The following is a 19,033-nucleotide window of genomic DNA, read 5'->3' as shown; positions in this document are numbered from 1 at the left end:
CAGCCCGGGAACTCCTGGGAGCTCTCTGCAGCTGGCACTGGCCATCCTGCCAGCACTGGGTCCCAGCAATGCATACAGAGTTCTGGCTGCCCCAATGGTCCCTCTCCAGCCCAGGAGTAGCCCCAAGAATGGGRTCTGCCCCACATTGGTACTTGTTGGCATCCTGGCTGGTGCTGCAGTGGGTGGGGAAATGGAGCTCCTCCACCCCAACATTGTCACCAGGATGGGTACGGGCACCACCCAGGGGTGCTGAGCGGAATGGGACACCCACCTATGATCTCAGCATGCTGTAAGGGTGGCCTGGAGCACCCAGTGCCCCCCAGCAGGATGCCAGGGGTGAACACAGAAGGTGACCCAAGGGAGGGGGATCTAAAAGTAGYTCCATTTTTACCAACCCCCAGACTCCAGGCTGCCTTTACCTGGTCCAACCCCCTGACTGGAGCAGGGCCCGGGGGCTACTCACCCCTTTCAGGTTGCTCATGGCTTGGAAGTAGATGAGATAGGCCTTCTTGGGCTCCAGGGGTGGGTTCCAGTAGCCGCTGTAGGTCTGGTTGTCCCCCACGGTGAAGGGCTTGGCCTCGGTGAGGCTGCTGGCAGGCAGCTCTGCCCCAAAGTAGTGCACGGAGCCGCGGGACACGGCRTCGTCGAAGGTGAGCGGCACCGGGAAGCACTCCTGCCCTCCCAGCTCCCGCTTCAGCTTCTTGGGCCGGTCCTCCTCCACGATCACCTGGTAGGTGCTGGCAAGGGCCAGGCACGGGTCAGCTTGGGGAAGGACACTCCTGCCCTTCCCTGAACCCCGCTGTGCCTCCCCATGCTGGGGTCTCACCCTCCTGCAGCCCCCTCSTACCTGATGGGAGCCCCTCTGCCCTGCGCCGGCCGCAGCAGGACCGTGATGGTGCTCTCTGACTCGCTCAGGGGCGATGGCATGTCCCCGTAGTCGAAGGTGGGAGCTGCAAAGGGAGCGGGCCTGAGTCCTGGGGCTCCCCCTGCTCAGCAGGGAAACTGAGGCATGAGCAGCTTTGCCCAGGGCAAGGCATCGTCCRGTGGTGAAACAAAAATTATTGCAAATAAAGGAAACCGCTCTGGGTCTTGAACAAGAGTTAGAGATGGGAGAGGACTCCTGGGCGTGCACCAGGCTGGTTACCAATGCCAGTCTGGCAGCAGGAAGGGAGCGAGAGTGGGATCCAACCTCGGCAGGACTCAGATAATCCAGTCTTGAGATATGCCCGTGGATGGCACCACGCACAATCACTGGCACAGCGAGAACATCCCCAGCCTCAGGGCAAAACACACCTGAGCCAGCCCAGCAGCATCCCCAGACCAAGGTGGGGGACCCCCTCATCCCTGCCATAGCCTCGTGATCCCCAAACTATTGCCAGCAGCTGCTGGGGTCCAGCCTGAGCCTCTTTGTTTCAGTGCTCCCATTCAGGGTCAGCTCAGCCCATTTGCAGCAATTCATGCGCTGCSGTGGACATGAGCACAGCCCCGAGTGCTGCACAGCTCATTAACAAAGCCCAATTATCCCCCTGCTTGTACACCGAGAGCTCAGACAGCACCGGCTGCCAGCACCGGGCTGGCCACACTCCCCAGGCAGAGACCCACTCTGGGGACTGCCAGGGGCTCACAGCACAGCTGCCATCACCAAGGGCAGCTTCCATCACAGCATCCTGTCACCAAAAACCCCCGGTCACCAAAACCAGGCCAGTGAGCCAGAGGCTGCACACCAGCCTGGGATACCCGAGCAGAGGAGAAGGCCTGGCAGCAGGAATGGAGCAGGAAGGGAACCCACCGGAGATGTTGGTGGTGATCTCGGTGAGCGCYGTCTGGCCGAAGCCCTTGCCGGTGCGGGCGCGCACTGAGAACAGGTAGGTGGTGCCGGGGTGCAGGTTGGAGAACACATGGTACGTCTCGTTGCGCAGCTTGGACACCGTGCGCCGCGGGCCCGGCACGTTCACTGCTGGGTCTGAGGACTCGATGCTCTGGTAGCTGATCTGCAGGGACAGGGAAGAGCATCACTCATGACCACGGGAGAGGGGAGAGAGCCCAGATTAGGGTGGAGAAGGGATTAAAAGGATKAATTCAAAGGAGGGGATGCTGCCCTGGAGGCAGCCAGGGACTTTYTGAGGTGAAACAAAAGCAGAGGTTCACTGGAAAGCCAAAGGGCTCTGGGGCAGCAGCYGCCTCTAACCCCCATGGCCAAGAGCAGASACTGTCCCAGACMCTTGCAATGCAYCCCTCAGTGGGCCCTTCCYGTGTCCCCATGTCCCCCCAGGTGCTGCACTGGCCAGGACGTACCTCATACTGTGTGATGAGGCCATTGGGCTCCACCGGYTCCTCCCACTTCAGGAATATCATGTCCTCCAGCGGGGTGAAGGTGAGGGACTCGGAGGCGATGCCGCCAGGCACTGGGAAGGAAAGGGGATGTGCTTGGATGCAGCAGGAAACCAGTTTGGAGGGAGAAATCCTCCAGGAAACCCCTCCAGGGGGCTGTGGTAGTTGTGTCTCACAACCGAGCCATCACATTCGCTTTGCCGTGTCACCCATCTCCAGCCAGTGCCACCAGACAGGGCTGGTGGCTCCYCAGGGACAAGCCCAAGGCACTGGGGCTCCTGGACCTGCTGGTGACACTTTGCCATGGGAGGGGGAGGTTCCACAGCAGCATAAACCCCACAGGTTCCATTTCCAGCACCTCAGCACAGGGACAAGCACCAGCACATCGCACCACACTCTTCAGTACGAGAAGAAATAAATTCCCTTTTCTCCAACAACCCAAATCCCCCCTGGAGCCAGCAGCATCAGCTGCCAGCGAGCAGCAGCATCCTCATGTGCAGACAGGCTCGATGTGCCCCRGCCTCCCCTCTAATTAACAGCACCACAATAATAACTGTAATCACTGGCGGCGATCAGTAGCGCCAGGATCAATATCCGCTCCTTTATCACAGATTTCTCCACCCGAGGGGTCAGCAAGGACAGAGCTGATGGCTTGGGAAGGCACTGGCAGCATCCCCAAACAAAAGCAGCCCCCTCTCCTTGCAGGGGGACAGCAGCTCCTCCTTCTGCTCCGCTTTTTCTGCAGCTTTTGTTCGGGTGTAATTACGGGGCCGGGAGAGAGGGATCACCTCCCGTGCTTCCCACCGTGCAAATGTGCCGTTTACACCTGATTTACAAGTTAATTTAATCAGAGGCRCCATGTCCTACACGTGTACACAGGCGCTTATTAAATTCGGGGAGAATTACGGAAACCTGTAGGGCAGGAGAGTGCGTACCTACAGAGATTGTTTTTGTACTATATGGAACCTGTACTACATATAATTATATATTATTTTCTATTATTATATATAGCCTGTACTATGTAGACAATGACATATTATTTTCTATTATTACACATTGTATCATAATTAAATTATTGTCTATAGGATAATTATATATAGGTAATAATCCTATAGGCAGGTAATAATTATCTACAAGATAATTTATATATTATCTTTATTTTATAATATATATAGCCTATATATTCATGTATATAAATCCAGGCATCATGTGCTTTCATAGCAGGTTGAGAAAGGCAGAGGACACACACAACAGCTGCCACATGTGCACATTCCCCTCTGCTATCCATACATGCACACATACATTTATTCATGGAATTRTATCTACTTATCCTGGCTTGCATTSTATGCACCCTGCCTGCAAGGGAGAGAACTGGCTCCCTGCAGCACCAGCATGCTGCAGTGGTATTTCCACAGGTCCCTGGGATTCAGTTTCATCATTTCATGCACGCACAGAACAAAATCTCCAGCTGTGGGTCACCTGGATCCATCGGGGGCATGGACACACCAACTGGACAYGCTGTGGATGCCCACACTTCCCTCAGTGTGCTGCCCACACACCCAGCACAGCACTGCCTTGGGTCTGAGGGGGATACTGTGAACAGCAGCCTTGGTTTGGCCCAGTTATTTGGATTGTCCAGCCCAAAACCAGGGTTTACCACTTGGGAAGGGGAGGCTGATGCTGCTGCCAAAACCGGCCTTATGCCAAAATAAACCACAATAAATGGTCCTCTCATTAACGAGCCTTCAGCACCTCGGTTCACTTGCACGGCAGCTGCTCATCACCCAGCTCTAGGAGCTCGAATCCTCATCATCCTCCCAGGCTGGCAGGGAGAGGCTGGGCCAGACACGTGAAAATATCTGCAACATATCCGTGGGTGGATATCCATAGATCCATCTCTGTGAGACTGAATGTGTACACAGCCTCAAGTTCAATCCAAGGGGGAAGCCACCAGCCCCGCTTAATTGAGGCACAGAGAAAAGCAGCTGGAGTGATTACAGTACGGCAAAAAGACATCTGGATCTCCTGTATTAATCTTCCAAAAGCAAACAGCTGGAGCAGTCACAGCCCAGTGAGAACAACTGGAGCAATTATAGCTGGAAAATAAACCCTTGGCAAGGTGGGTGCCCCCGCTGGGGCAGGCTCAGGCTCTGGCAATATGGAAAGTGCTGGTGTGCAGAGGACAGCCCTGGATTTAGGCTTTGGAGGTGAAAAAGGATCTGGAGACACTTCCTGCTCTGCTCCAGCTCTTCAGGTTTTGCTTTCCAGCCTGGGAAAGAGGAGTGAGCATCACACACACAATGGAGAGTCTGTGCAGGGGAATACACGGCAGGCTTCTCCTCAGGGGTCCTCCGGGGCTCTGGAGTCAGTTCAATCCTTTACAATGACCACTTCTTCCACTTTAATTGCCAATTCCTTCACACTAACAAGTGCTTTGGAGATTAATTCATTCCTGTTTAACAGATGACTCCGTGAGACCCAGGGATGCTCTGGCCACCCTGAGCTCCCAGCATCCAGCAGCGGGAGAGGCCAGCCCTGGATGGACCCCGTGATGGGTGGCACCAGACATGGAGCCAGCTCTGTCCTGTGGCTCCTGCCATAAGCACTGAATGTCCAGAACTCAGAGTGACCCAGGCACTGCTGATGGAGAGCTGCAGTCAGGCCGAGAGGCAGGTGAGCCCAGACCCGGGAGACCTCTCCAGCAGCTTCAGCTTGAGCGGATCCTCACAAAAGGGCTGGGCCAGAGCAAGAGATTCCAAAACCAAGAAGTGCTGGAGCAATGCTGGAGCCTCCACAGAGGATGTCCTCCCGCTCAGGTGACAGAGAACCCAACCCTGAGGCACAGCCAGGGGAAAACAGGAGCAATGCTGCTGCCAAAAACCAGGGCCTTATCACTGCAGAACTCATCTGCACAATCTGAACCCAGCTGAGAGCAAATTTCAGCAGGGAAGAGCACCAGGGAAGCCGAGAAAAGCTGCACCTGCCTGGGTGAACTTTCCCAGAAATGCAGCAGTGCCGAATCCATCGGSGACCAAGCAGATAAAAGATGTTAGCTGAGTGCAAAGCGTTAATTGTTTTAATTGCTGTTATTGTGGCTGACAGGCTTTGCTTCCAATAAGGGATGAGTGAGGATGACTGGTGCTGTGAGGAGACGGGCATGAGCCAATTCTCACACCCTCCACTGGACCAGCCATGGGTAAAACTCCYCTCCAAGGACAAGGGCAGTGTGCCCACAGCGACATCACCATCCAGCCCTGAGTCCCTCACAGGCATCTCCCCTCCCCAAACACCATCAGTCCCACTTTCTCTCACCTCCTCTTACACAGAGGGGTACGAGATCCTTTTTGCCTCCCCTTGGCTCAGGAGCCATTCCCATCATGCCCACGGGSCAAGAGCCAGGGATGCACACCATGGCACAGGAAACACCCCAGCAGCTCACCAGCTACAGAGCTCCATTTTTGGGGATGATGCACCTCCCTGAGCAGACTCACCATCCTCATCTGTCTGGAATATCACCTCCTTGCCCTCCTTGCGCCCCTCGGGGTTGGAGAGGATGAGCTTGACGTGGATGTTCTTGTAGGGCAGCAGGTTTTTGATGGTGTAGTGGTTGGCRTTGCGCTCCATCTTCACACACTCCTGGAAGGTCTGGTTGTGGCCGCTGCCCACGAAGTAGCGGTAGCACAGGGACACGGTGTAGGTGTGGCAGCGGGTCAGGTTGTAGCCCAGCGGTTCCCACTGCAGCGTCAGCTGCCTGGACTGGATCTCGGAGAAAGCCAGGCCTTTGGGGGCCCTCATGGGCTCTGGGGGAAGAGAGGTGGGGAGYGGTGAGCGAGGAAGCAAAACACCTCATGGATTACATGTCCTATCAGGGAAAACCCTTTTACAGCATGGGGACAGAAGGGATGAGTGCAGAGAGCAAACCTGACTGCAAAGCTGGGACCAGCCCTAGCACAGGACACTGCTGCCCTGCAGACAGAGCTGGGGACRTCACTGGGGACATCTTTAAGCCACCAACACTGCAGGGACAGCAGCGCCTGGGGGCTTATCCTTCCTGCAGAGGTGAAGGATACCAGCCCCAGATAACCAGAGAAAGATGCCCACACTGTGGGAACCCTTGTGTTGTCATCAAGACAAGAAAGACCAAGTGCCATCAATGGGAGGGAGTTTAATCAGCTCTAGTTGGCGTGAATGGGAGAAGGTAATGAGGAGACTCCTCTGCCAATGGCGCACACACACACACACACAGAGGAGCCGTGGGTTAACTGCTCCACACACACGGGAACGGGGAAGGGCTCGGGGTGCCAGGGGACCCCTCCAAAGGATGCCCATGGCACCCACCTGCGCACTTGGTGCGGCTGATGAGGGGCGGCCCYGGTTTGCCCGTGCCCCCCTCGCCAGGCCGGGTGAGCAGGACGCTGATCTCGTACTCTGTGTCGGGGTCCAGGTGCCACAGCTTGTAGGTCTGCATGTTGACAGCGTGCACCTCGGACCAGGGCCCCGAGGTCATGCGGTACTCGATCTCCTTGCGCACGATGGGGCCGTCGCCGATGATGGAGTTGGTGTTGAGCTGGATGATGAGGTAGGTGGAGCCAGCCCGGAGCAGCTGGGGAGGGGCAATGGGGGTGGGGGGCTCTGGAAAAGAGCAGAGAAGGGGCAGTGGAACATCCCCAGAGCCAGGACAGTGCTGGCACAACCACAGACACCACAGCTTTATTCCATTGTTTACAACACATTCCCAACCTCTCTTCCCACCAATCCCCCACATTCAGGCTGCAGGAGAGAACCTTTGGGGTGACCTAACTGTGGCCTTCCAGTATCTGAAGGGCTACAAAAGAGATGGAGAGGGACTTTTACAGGAGCATGAAGAAACAGACAAGGGGGAATGGTTTCACCCTGACAAAGAGTATGTTTAGATTGGATATTAGGAAATGATTCTTCCGTGGGAAGGACGTGAGGCCCTGGCACAGGATGCCCAGAGAAGCTGTGGCTACCCCAACCTCTGAAGTGTCCAAGGCCAGGTTGGAGAGGACTCTGAGAAACCTGGGAAGTGGAAGTTGTCTCTGCCCATGGCAGGGGTGGAATTGGATAAGCTTTAAGGTCCCTTCCACCTCAAACCATTCTGGAATTTGTGCTGCAGAGCACAGGACAAAGTCAGATTCCCCATCCAGAGGATGTGGGAGTCACCCARCTACAGGAAGGCACCACCCAGTCCTCAAACTTCAGCCTGTGCCCKCCATCACTTGCAGTAAGGCCTGAACAGCTGCAACAGGATTTCATTTGATCAAACCTTAATTATCTTTATAAGACACATGGCCCAGCGTGGTGCCACACAGTTTCACCATAATTAATTAATTCCCACCTACTGCAATCAAAAATAAATGATCCAAGGCCACCACGAAAGGCAGTTTCTGGTCTTACTCTGCAAGGTCCACACACAGCAACTGTCCACAGTGAGAAACTGTAATCCCARTGTCCTGGGCATCCCACCTTCCTCTTCCTCTACAAACAGGACCAGGAATGGTGCATCCATGACTCAGGGCAGGCAAGAGCAGCTCACCCACCTTTGACAATCAGCTCGGCGAAGTTGGAGACGCCAGCGCCGCGGGGGGACTGGGTGACACACCGGTACAGGTCCTGCTCTGCCTTGGACACCGTGTCCAGCTGGAACGTGGCCAGGAAGCGCCGGTGGCTGATGTGCTTCACCGAGGCAGCGGGGACCATCTTGCCACTCTGCCTCTGCCCACGGGGAACACACGGTGTCACGGGGGCACGGCGGCACCGCCTCAGCCACTGCCAGTGTCCCCAGATGGTGTCTGATAAAAGCAGGGCCATCGCCCTTCTCCTGCCGTGTCCAGCGGAGTTTTCTCTGGAGGAAAGCCGTGTGTGGGGTTGGCTGGGGTGGTTTCACCTCCCCCATTGCTCACCTGCATGAGGAAGCGTTCAGCCTCGGCGGCCCTGCCAGCGGCCACGCACTGGAAAGTGGCATTTTGTCCTGCATTCACCTCCACATCGCCCAGGCGGGAGAAATGAGGCGCTTTCGCTGCCAAGGGACAGAGCAAGAGGTGAGGAAGTGTCCGAGCCCCAATGGGAGCCATGGCAGCACTGCTGCAAAAATCTCTCCACACCCAAAACCCTACCCAGGGTGGCACAGCTGAGCCAAACTCTGGACAGGCAGCCCCAGTCAAATGAGGAATGTGCTCCTGTCCCCACAGGAGCAGCCAGTGTCCCAGGGAGGGATCCACAGGAACAGCCAGTGTCCCAGGGAGGGATGAGCCTTCCCCTCCAGCACCCCACAGCGCAGGTGCCAGATGCAGGGAATGGCATTGATAGAGCAGGCAGGTGCCCTATCCAGCCTGGAAGAAATCCGGGGCAAACCCTAAGAGCTAATGTGTTGGGATAGCCTGGGATTTTGGGTTTCCACCAGCCCAGATGGCCCCACTTGATGGGGACACTTAGGCCTCAAGTTCAGGCTGTGCTTTTCCAAGGTTTTATAAAAACTGAAGCAATGTTGGAGCTGGAARTGGGGATAGGGATGGAGATGCAAAAAGGGGCCCCAGCATCAGGAGATGCAGCTCCACCAGCCCAGGTAACATCAGCACACCCAGGTGCCACCAGGCTGCMCCCTGGCATTAGTCGCTCCACTCTCCCCAGTGGACAGCAGCTCCATGCCCAGCTGCCCACGCCACCCCCCCGCCTCAGATCCCATCCCATGGCACTCACAGCACGGATAATTCAGGAGCAAAATGTCATCCAGGCCCAGGTACCCCCTGCGCTCGCTGGAAACCACCGCCTCGAAGAGCACCTGCGGCACCAAACAGGGGGGTCACCCAGGGCCGGGGTGTCCGGGCTGGGGAGGGCTCAGCTGGGGCTCACCTGGTACTCGCTGGGCCAGAAGAGGCTGACRGCCAGCTCGGCCTGGTGCCACTGGCGGCCGTGTGAGCCCGAYGCGTTCCACACGGCGCTGCCCACCAGGCCCCCGGTGACCCGCACGTAGGCATTCAGGGTGCCGGGGCTGTGACCGTCCTGGCTGAACATGAAATAGCTGAACTGGAGGCAGTGCGTGTCATTCTCACTCAGGGCCTGCAAGAGCAGGTGAGCTTTCTGGCCCGGGGTGTGCTGAGAGGAGTTCACCATCAGGTAGGAGCCTGCGAGGACAAGGGGGAAAGCAGGGAGTAACTACGAGGGTGGTGCAGGGCCAGGAGGGGCCACACGAGGGGTGGCTGAGGGCACTCGATGTGTTCAGCTGGAGCAGAGCAGACTGAGAGCAGAGCTCAGTGGGGGCTGCAGCTCTGATCTCTGCTCCCTGGGACAGGAACAGGACAGGGAATGGCTGGAGCTGGGCCAGGTCAATTTGGGATGGAGAGCAGGGAAAGGTTCTTCTGTCCCCAGAGGGTGCTGGCACTGCCCAGGCTCCCCAGGGAATGGTCCCGGCCCCGAGGCTGCCAGAGCTCCAGGAGCGTTGGGACAGCGCTGCCAGGGATGCACAGGGTGGGGTTTGGGGAGGGCTGGGGTTGGATCCATGATCCATGGGGGTCCCTCCCAACTCAGGAGATTCTATTACTCTAGTCCCCCTGTTCCACCTCTCCTGAGCTTTGCCAGCAGGGATGGAGAAGGTGGAGGATGTGGGACCACAAAGATGCTCATGGCCCCCAGGGCACTGGGCCATGAGAGCCCATGAAGATATGCAGGACAGGAGGGACCTGGGATGGAGTCAGGGGCAGGACAGGGGGGACCTGGGATGGAGTCAGGGGCAGGACAGGAGGGACCTGGGACGGAGTCAGGGGCAGGACAGGAGGGACCTGGGATGGAGACAGGGGCAGGACAGGAGGGACCTGGGACGGAGACAGGGGCAGGACAGGAGGGACCTGGGATGGAGTCAGGCACCGCTGCCTTTGGGACACTGCGATGGGGAGGGGAGGATCAGAGCTGATGCCTCCCCAGGTCAGCAATAGCTCTGATGCCGCCCTCCTTTAACTCTCAGAGTTCTGGCTGTGCCAGTCCCCCTCCCCAGCCGGGCCCCAGCTGTTTAATTCCCATTCCCAGCTCCTCGTATCATTTACCACACAGTTGTCACCACGTTTAAACTGTGCTCAGCAGGCACTCGCAGGGGGAAAAACTCATTGGCTTAACGAGCAGCAGCAACACAGCTCTCGGGGATGCCTGGGATGTCACTCCCAGACCTGCCCCAYCACCAGCAGCCATTGGGATCCCATCTCCCATCACCCCAAATCACCAGCAGCAAAACCAGGAGCCTTAGTGCAGCCTCCAAGCCTTACTTACAGGGCAGGCAGGATAACAATCCTAAAGGGGATCCCAAAGGCAGCATCATTCCCTGTCCCACACACTCTAGGCAATCTGGAGGCAGGAGGGGGATGCAAGAGTTCCRGCCCTTCGTGGCAGCTCCCAGACCCATCCATCACAGCTGTGGGGCTGGGATGCAGGAGGGATGGGAAAGTGCCCCACAAAATCCTCCCCCTCACCAAAGGCAARGGGATTATTAATCTCCATTTTAATACCAGCAGAAGCTGTAAGTAACAAAGCTGGGCCATTTYTTCAAGCCTACCATTGTTTTTCTGACAGTCAGTGCTTCGTTATTAATTAATTCYAAGCTCAGGCGCTTTCCTCCCATCGACTCCCACTGAGCAGCTCCAAGAAAAGCCTAATGAAGGTGAAGGGGACTTGCAGGGGGCACCCATCCATTCCCCTACAGATTTGGGGTCATAGGGGGCACCCATCCACTACCACAGCACTTGGGACATGCACCTGAGGGGACCCCAGAGCACCCAGGGGGTCACAGCACCAGCTGGGGTGACATGGTGCCAGGTACCACACACATCTCCCCATTCATCCTTCAGGGACAGGAGCTGGGGCAAGGGAAAGAAATCCCTGCAGAGGGAAATTTTCACCATGCCACTGACCCGCGTGGCAGCCTGGCCCTGCCAGCCCTTGGGGTGGCTACCCAGGGTGAAATAAAATGATCACAATTTATTTCCTCAGACTCAGGCACAGCTCATTTCWCCCACCGAGGGGAAGGCACTGTGTCCATGCTTCTCTTTTTTTCTCCTCTCATTTCCCCCAGCAAAATTACTTCTGCTCTAATGAGATCAGCCCCATTTGGTCCAGGCGACAGAGGAGTGGAGAGAGACCATTGACCCACCCCATGCCAGGGGACATGTCCCCAAAGCCACCTCATCAACAAATGGGCTCTCGTTAAACACAGCCCCTTCCTCTGCCCTTCCTTCACAAACAAAAAGCCACAGGACCGAAATAAAGAGGCCAAGACTAAAATTAAACCACTGATGAGTTATTTTAAAAGGCAGAGAATGCCCATAAGGTCACCCGGGAGCAGGGATGCACCTGAGCATCTCTCATCCAGCAGGGCTTCCCACACACACTGTTTTCCCCTCTTAATTTTCTTTCTAGTGTTGCAGCATTGGAAAAAGCAGGTTCCAACCACTTGCTTTTGTGCTAATTATATCCTCCTCTGCTGTAAATATCTGGCATTAGCTTCAAGCCCAGGGTGTGGGTTGGGGTTTTTTAACAAACCCAAGAGAAGCAGAGGTATTTCCCACTGCCAGAGGGCAGGGTTAGATGGCATGTTGGGAAGGKAYTGTTCYCTGGGAGGGTGGGGAGGCCCTGGCACAGGGTGCCCAAGTGCCCAAGGCCAGTTGAAGCCCTGCTTGCCCACRGGGAAGGGGCAGTTCTTCCCATTGTGCTGCCCATCCCAAGGGTCCTGCCTGCCACTMCATCCCTCCAGGAGAAACCCAAACATGCCTGCAAGAAGAGGAAGGAGAACCCGCTCCCCCTGATTCCCCGTCTCAATGAGTTTTTCCTCCCAAAAATCACTGAGAGATAAAAATAAATTAAAAAAAAAAACCATTCCAAGAGCTATTAGATGGCAGGGGAGGCAGGTGGGATGACAAGAAGAGGGCGGCACTGCCAGACAAGAGGTGCCAAGGGACCAGGTCTGAGCACTGCAGCAGCTGTCTCCAGGAAATCCCACTGGAAGATGGAGCTGRCGTGTGCCAGATCCTTCTCCATGGCAGAGCCAGCCTGCAAACCAGGGAACACTCCCCACTTGTGTGCTGAGCATCTCCCAGAGGAGCCCCTCACCAAGGGCTCAYCTCCCACCACCACAGGACCCYTGGACAGACTGCAGCAATTCCCACRGGACCAAACACTCCKGCTTCAGCTTTYCAAGGTTTTATGGATGTGCAGCAGGAGCCAGTTGGGAAGCACTGCTGGAGCTGAGAGCTGAAGGARCAACTCCTTGGATGGGATGGAGACATCAGAGCTCTTCAGGGTGGRGACAACAGCTCGATCCCCCAGCACAGGGACAGGACTGTGCAGGGACAGCAGATGCTCCATGCACGGAGAAGCTCCAATTCACAACGGGTTTCTTAATGTCAGTGAGTTTGGAAGGAAAATCTAGGAAAAAACACCATTTGAGGAAAAACAAAACACCCACAAATATGTTGGTTTAGCATTGAGAGTGAGGGACCTTAGAGCCCCTGCCAYTGCCTGAAGAGGGTCCAGAAGAGGTGGAGAGGGACTTTGGACAAGRGGGGATGGCTTCACACTGCCAGCGGGCAGGGTTAGGTGGGATTTTGGAAAGGAATCCTTCTCTGTGAGGATGGGGAGGCCCTGGCACAGGGTGCTCAGAGCAGCTGTGGCTGCCCCTGGAATCCTGGCAGTGCCCAAGGCCAGGCTGGACATTGGGGCTGGGAGCAGCCTGGGACAGTGGGAGGGGTCCCTGTCCGTGGTAGGGGTGGCACTGGATGGGATTTAAGGTCCCTTCCAACCCAAGCCAGTCTGGGACTGCAGCCTCACACCTGCCTTACCCAGCTCCCTGCAACTGCTCCTTTAAAAAAAAAACAATAAAGAGATATTTTTCCATAATTGCAATGTGGGAGAGACTCATCCATCATCTTTAAGKGAAATAGAGACAAGACAAGAGAAGGGGGGAAAAACCCCAAACCAAACAAGAAAGCATGAGAAGAGTGGGATGGAAAGGTAGCAGCAGGTGGCCAGCAGCCAGCACCCACTCCAATAAATCCTATGCTCCTTGAAACTGGCTGATATCCAATAAAAACTCATTTTAATCTGAGACCACGAGACTCCTTTGGAAAGTGCTCCCTRGAGAGGCCCTGGCGCTGTGAAATCCCTTTGATCCCCCGAGCTGCAGGGACTGAAGGGGTGACAGGGCTGCAGGAGCCTCATGCACAACTCTCCATCCAGAACAGGGTAAAACCACTCAAAACCAGGGTCCCTGCATCTCCCCAGGGCCCCAAGACCACAAGCAAACAGCATCTACCTGATCTTACAGGAGGACAGGGATRAGCATCCTCTTCCAGGGTGACTTTGCGATGCCCCACGCTCACACCATCGGACCTGGGATGTCACACCCACTTCCCCATCAATCCTGGAGTTAATTGCTTAAAATCACTGCATTCCTTTAAGCCCCCATCTCCTGCTGACCCATGGTTATCTCTTCAAGTTGGGAGAGAAGCCCTTTTCCACCCTTCAGCCCCCTGCAAGGCTCCAGGCTTTAAACTCGGGCAGCTCACTGCAAATTTAAATTACAGCTGAATATTGAGTAGAAAACTCAACTAATTACTGATCTCAGACTCTCCATCACGAGCTACCTCAACCCCCAGCTTTGCTTCCCCCTGGAAACCCGCCCTGGACACACACCAATTAGGATAGCTCAGTTTAAAGCAATTGGAAAAATCATCAAGGGAGGAGCAGGGATCTATCAGCAGATCCCTAAGGGTTGTTTGCCCTCACCCAGGATCCAGGAAATGCCAGCAGGGACAGGATGGAAGGAAAAGGTGATGGGAAAAGGTAAAGGCAGAGGAGAATTAGTGAAGGGGAAAAGCCAAATTAAGCCCTGGCATGAACAAGGCACAAGATAAACAGCTGGAGGCAGGTTGATGGAGCAGTGAAGAGTTTCCTATAAAGCAGGTAATACTTGAGTAAATAAAAAAAGGATGGTTTTACTGTTGAGCTCTAAACCAGCTCRCCTGTCTTTCTGCCCACCCTCAGCACAGGACTTGAGCTCCAGGATCAGGCAGGAGCCAGCAGTCCCAAAAACAAGGAACATCCCAAGTCCAGCGCATCTCACTGAAAAAATGGCTTCAGGGAGGATCAACAGGGTCACAGAGGGAAAGAGTTTGGAGCAGGGAGCAAGCAAAGCCCCCAAATGACACCCAGAAATGGTGCCCACACCATCCTGGTAGACACAGGAGCTCCCTACAGCTGCCTGGTTGGTTCTGCTCCCCCAGCCTACATCTCCAGAGAGGAGATGGACCCTGAAAATAACAAAAAACAGTTTAAAACCAATGTGATTTAAAAATCAGTCCATTTTCATTTTCTTCCTTAGAGTTCCCAAAACTTTGGAGATGCCTCCAACTCACAAGCAATTCCCCACACTTGAAAAAGCCAGAAACATGTCTTCTTCCTCATTTCCCATACAACCAGAGAGAAACCAAGCCTAAAATGCTGCAGGAATTAAACCAGGAGAAGCCACATAGGCCAGCCCTGGGGTACAGGACACAGAGGTGGTCTGGGGGAAGAGGTCCCCAGGGACACAGGGGGACCCCAGGACTCACCGTGGGGCAGGTCAGGCGTCAGGTGAGGCACCAAGTAACTGCGGAGGAGCTCCCAGTCGAAGTCATCGTCCTCGCCCTGGCTGTACTCGCACTGGTTGGGGTCATCGTCCTCCTCGAAGGTGCAGCCAGCTGTGGGGACAGAGCCATCAGCCCCCTGGGCCCCCAGAGCCGCTGCTCCCTCCCCAAAGCTCCCCCAGGATGGTGGGATGGCCCTGCAGTGCTGGGGGACTCCAGGCACCCCCAAGCACACCGKGAGAGGGTTTTGGTGCCGGTGCTGCCATGGCCCCACAGCTCCAGTCTGGCTCCAGCAGGGACAGGAGAGGGCTCTCAGCTCCCCCGACAGCAGCTCCAGCTCTGCTTCCAGGGCTGGTAACCCCAGGGGTTCCCCCCAACAAACAGCCCTTGGCTGTGATGCCYTAGGATTTTTAGTTTCTCTATTTTCATGCATCTGTATTCTTGTACTTCCCTAGTACAGCACTAMAACTACCGTTCTTTCATCTTTAGACAAAACAATTCCTCTCTGAGCCTGAATCCAAGGACACCTCGCTGCCCGAGAGCCCCAAAATTTCCAAAATATGGAAACAGCAAGTTGGGGCGAGCAAGTTTAGGGTGGTTAACATAATCACCTGTAAAGATCCTTGGAGAATTAAGACCCAGTATGTTAATAAGGCAGAACTGATAAAAGGTGAAGATCTTGTGACCCCGTGTCCATTTTGGGTGCAGCCTCAGGAGGAGGCTTTGTCTGCTCTGAAGGTACCAGTAGGCCTGTTATGCTTGTATTAAAGCTGTCTACTCTCATTCTCTTAAGTTTGTCTGGCCTCCCTTTCAGATTAGCCTGATTGATAAGGCATCAGCTGCAATGGCCACAGAAATCCCCTGCTCTGACCCCAACCCTGCCCTGTGGATTGGGCTCTCAGGGGCCTGACACGAGCGTGGCCATTGTGAGCCGGGACCTTCACCCCCCTGAACGCAGCCCTGAGCCCCACCAGCACCGGTGAGTCCTTTTATTGGTTATATTTTATTACAGATTTATCTCCTGGGGGCCCGAGAGTGTTCACACAGCACCTCCCTGCTCCACAGCATGCTCGGCTGAGCACAGASAAGTGGCACAAATGCCAAAAAAGCCACTTGTTCCTGTGTGARGTGACACAGAGAGAGCCTCCATCCCACATCCAGCCCCCTCCAATCATCCACATTCCAATCACCCCCATTTTCCAGCCCCCCCATCACCCCACATCCATCCAGCCCTGGCTTTGCCCGCGGCTCACACTGCCCCATTGTCTCATTAAACCCACGATTACAGGGACCAGGGCACCGCGCTAATTAACGGGGCCGGGCTGACGAGGGGCCCCGGGAAGCCCTGAGCAAGCGGAATGAACAAAGGCAAATATCCCCTAATGGGCCGGCAGGAAAACAGAGCTGGGCCAAGGGATTATTGCTGCTGTTTTTTTCCTATTTTATCCCAAATTAYATCAGTAACTCCCCCCGCCACCCGGGGATTTGGCAGTTAATGGCCTCGCTGCCAGCACGGGTTGCGCTTCCCCCGGTGCTCAGGGACGCCTGGATGCAACACTGAGTCAAACACGAGTCCAAACACTGGGAAAAAAGCCCGTAAGATGCTCAAGAAATTTCAATTCCCAGCTCTTTCAAATATGAGAAGATATTTGTGGCTTTTTTGCCCCTTTGCACTCATTTTTTAAAGCACGAGGGCACATTCCAGCTCCATCACCAACTGTTTTTTCCTCTCAGAGCTGTAAGAAACTTCTTTTTAAAAAAACTGAAAGCAAATTCTCTCCTATTCATATGTCTGGAGGCACTGAGACATCACAGCTTTCTTAAAACCCTTCCCGAAATGGAGTGTCTGCCCAGCCCACGTGCGGATGTGCCCCCGCACCGCAGCCCCTGCTCCTCAGCTCTCACCACGAGACGTGTCAGATTTTAGAGTCTGGAACTTGGCTGCACTTTCTAACAGGAGGAAAAGCACAAATCTGTCAAAATTTTCCAGGAAGGAAGGAAAATAAAATAAATTTCAAAATAAAACAGTGTCAGAGACTAAGTGCCAAGTGATTTAAAAGAAAAAAAGCCCAAGTGTTTCTTTCCAAGATCTGCTAAGAGGGATATTCTGGGAGGCAGAAATTTGTTCTTGGGGGATTTTTTTCTGGCCTGAGAAATCAGAGCAGAGACAAACAGCATTTCAGGCTGGCAGAGCCCCATTTCTCAGGGAAAAATGATTCCTTCACCCCCAATAAACTATTCCCAGCCACTGAAAATGTCGAGAGAGATGTCCGAGATGTCCCCTTCTCCTCCTGGACCGCAGCCCCCCACCCAAATCCCACTGCCACCCCCAGCACAGCCACTGCCACCAACCAGTGCCACACCTAAGTGTCCCCACGGCTCCACCACCCCACAGCTGGATCCTCAGCCACCCACGAGACCATGCCCAGGCTCCACAAGTTTAAAAGGCAATTACAGAGTAGATCTTGTTCTGGCAGAGGCACAGTTGGCTGAGCCGATCCATCTCTCTCCTCGGACAGGTTTATTGCCACGGCTTTTCCCGACATGAGCTTTCCCTCCCATCCACGGCACARAACGAAGGCAGTTCCACTGGCCACTCCATTTCCCTGACTAATTTGTCCATGATTTGTATACACAGGGAAAAAATCCAAAGGGTTCCACAGAGCCTYGGTTTCTGTGAGTTATGGGGTGCCTATGACACCATCTCTGCCCAGCCAAGGACAGGGCTGGGGAGAARCTCGACCTCCAGAAGATTCTCCCTCCCCATCACAAAATTAAGGGTGTAAAAATTAACACCTGAGCAATTAAATGCCAACAGCTCAACTCCTGAGGGGGTGGCTGGAAGTGCTCCAGCAGCTGTGAAAAGTCAGAAGGGGGAAACATGGAGAAACCTGAAAAAAAATGTTTCATCAAAACATTTGCAAGGAGGGCAGGAAGGCTGCAACCCAAAATAYCCATCTCCAGCAGTGGGAGGGTTGTTCCAACCCAAGGGCAGCAGGACAGGGACTGTGGGAGCTGGGTGAGACTGCTTTTGGGTACGGATGTGCCCTAAAAATGAACCAAGGAGCCCCCAGCTCCCCATGCTGGCTCCAGGCCAGGGTGACAGCAGCTCTGGGCACGGAGGGGAAGGCAGCGAGCGCGGGAGGTGCAATCCCAAGGCGAGAGCAGCTAAAAATACTGCAGGGAGCTGGTGGCCTGCCCCAGGGGTGGGACGTGTCCCAGACTCAGCCTGAACACCCCAAAGCTGCCTCARTCTCCCCAAACACAGATCCTGCCCCATGCAGGCCATGCCAAGGATAAGATGCACCCCGTTAAACACCCTACACAAAAACCCCCAGCATCACAGCGCTCCTGGGCAGAGGGGAGACAGCAATGAGCACCAACACAGGCTTTAAYACCAGATGGACCAGGATTTTCAAAATAAGAAAGAAAAACGAGGTGGTTTGAGGGATTTGCCAGGGAGATGGGTTCCAGTGCTGCTCAGCCTCCTCCAGGTCCTGCTGTCACCTGCACAGATCCAGGCAGAAGGGAGCAGAGGGACAAATACCAGTGTAGAGGTTAAACAACAGATCAAACAAAATTATTTAAAAGAAAGCAAAAAAAGGTGGCTTGAGGGGTTTATCAGGGAGCCTGACAGCATCCCCTGGGTACCACCACAGCACCAGGCAGAGCACAGGGAGCAGAGGYGCGGGCACCAACACAAGGGTTAAACACCAGATGAACTAAATTTTCTTTAAAAGAAAGAAAAGGAGGTGGCTTAATGGATTCACCAGGGAGAAGGGCACCACTGCCACCCAGCACCCCCCTCCACAGCAATGGAGAGGAGGAAATCTGGCGGGGAGGCACTGGGGATTCACAAAGAGGAGGGAAAAGAAAGACCAAACAGCCAAGTACAAAGGACAGCATCTAATTAATTCTCCGTGGCCACCGAGGAACGTGGCCGCCTGCCCACAGCCCACCCCGCGTGCTTTCATCCGCAGAGTCTACGCTGCTCTCGCTTCAAAGTTAATTACACACTTAAACCTTTCCTGTTTAACCTCCTGCACCATGGGACATGATCCACGGCTTCTCTTTCC

General features: G+C 54.9%; 1 protein-coding gene across 1 annotated transcript in view; it reads right to left on the bottom strand.

Annotated features, from left to right (window-relative positions):
- The window catches only part of PTPRU (protein tyrosine phosphatase receptor type U), a gene marked incomplete at its 5' end in the record, with an annotated part of 54,770 nt that overhangs the window by 22,932 nt on the left and 12,805 nt on the right, over positions 1 to 19,033 (bottom strand). Inside the window, 11 exons of the mRNA XM_057379185.1 lie at positions 464 to 737; positions 848 to 950; positions 1,790 to 1,991; positions 2,296 to 2,405; positions 5,823 to 6,131; positions 6,670 to 6,963; positions 7,893 to 8,067; positions 8,256 to 8,371; positions 9,052 to 9,133; positions 9,205 to 9,476; positions 14,943 to 15,071. Of these exons, the coding sequence (XP_057235168.1) occupies positions 464 to 737; positions 848 to 950; positions 1,790 to 1,991; positions 2,296 to 2,405; positions 5,823 to 6,131; positions 6,670 to 6,963; positions 7,893 to 8,067; positions 8,256 to 8,371; positions 9,052 to 9,133; positions 9,205 to 9,476; positions 14,943 to 15,071 (2,066 nt within the window). The remainder of the gene's footprint in view (positions 1 to 463; positions 738 to 847; positions 951 to 1,789; positions 1,992 to 2,295; positions 2,406 to 5,822; positions 6,132 to 6,669; positions 6,964 to 7,892; positions 8,068 to 8,255; positions 8,372 to 9,051; positions 9,134 to 9,204; positions 9,477 to 14,942; positions 15,072 to 19,033) is intronic.

Source organism: Malurus melanocephalus, unplaced genomic scaffold (assembly GCF_030028575.1).
Source record: "Malurus melanocephalus ecotype Western Australia unplaced genomic scaffold, MMel_1.1 scaffold_393, whole genome shotgun sequence".
NCBI classification, from domain to species: Eukaryota; Metazoa; Chordata; class Aves; order Passeriformes; family Maluridae; genus Malurus; species Malurus melanocephalus.
The sequence above is the reverse complement of the archived record's forward strand: the minus strand, read 5'-3'. Positions and strand labels throughout refer to the sequence as shown.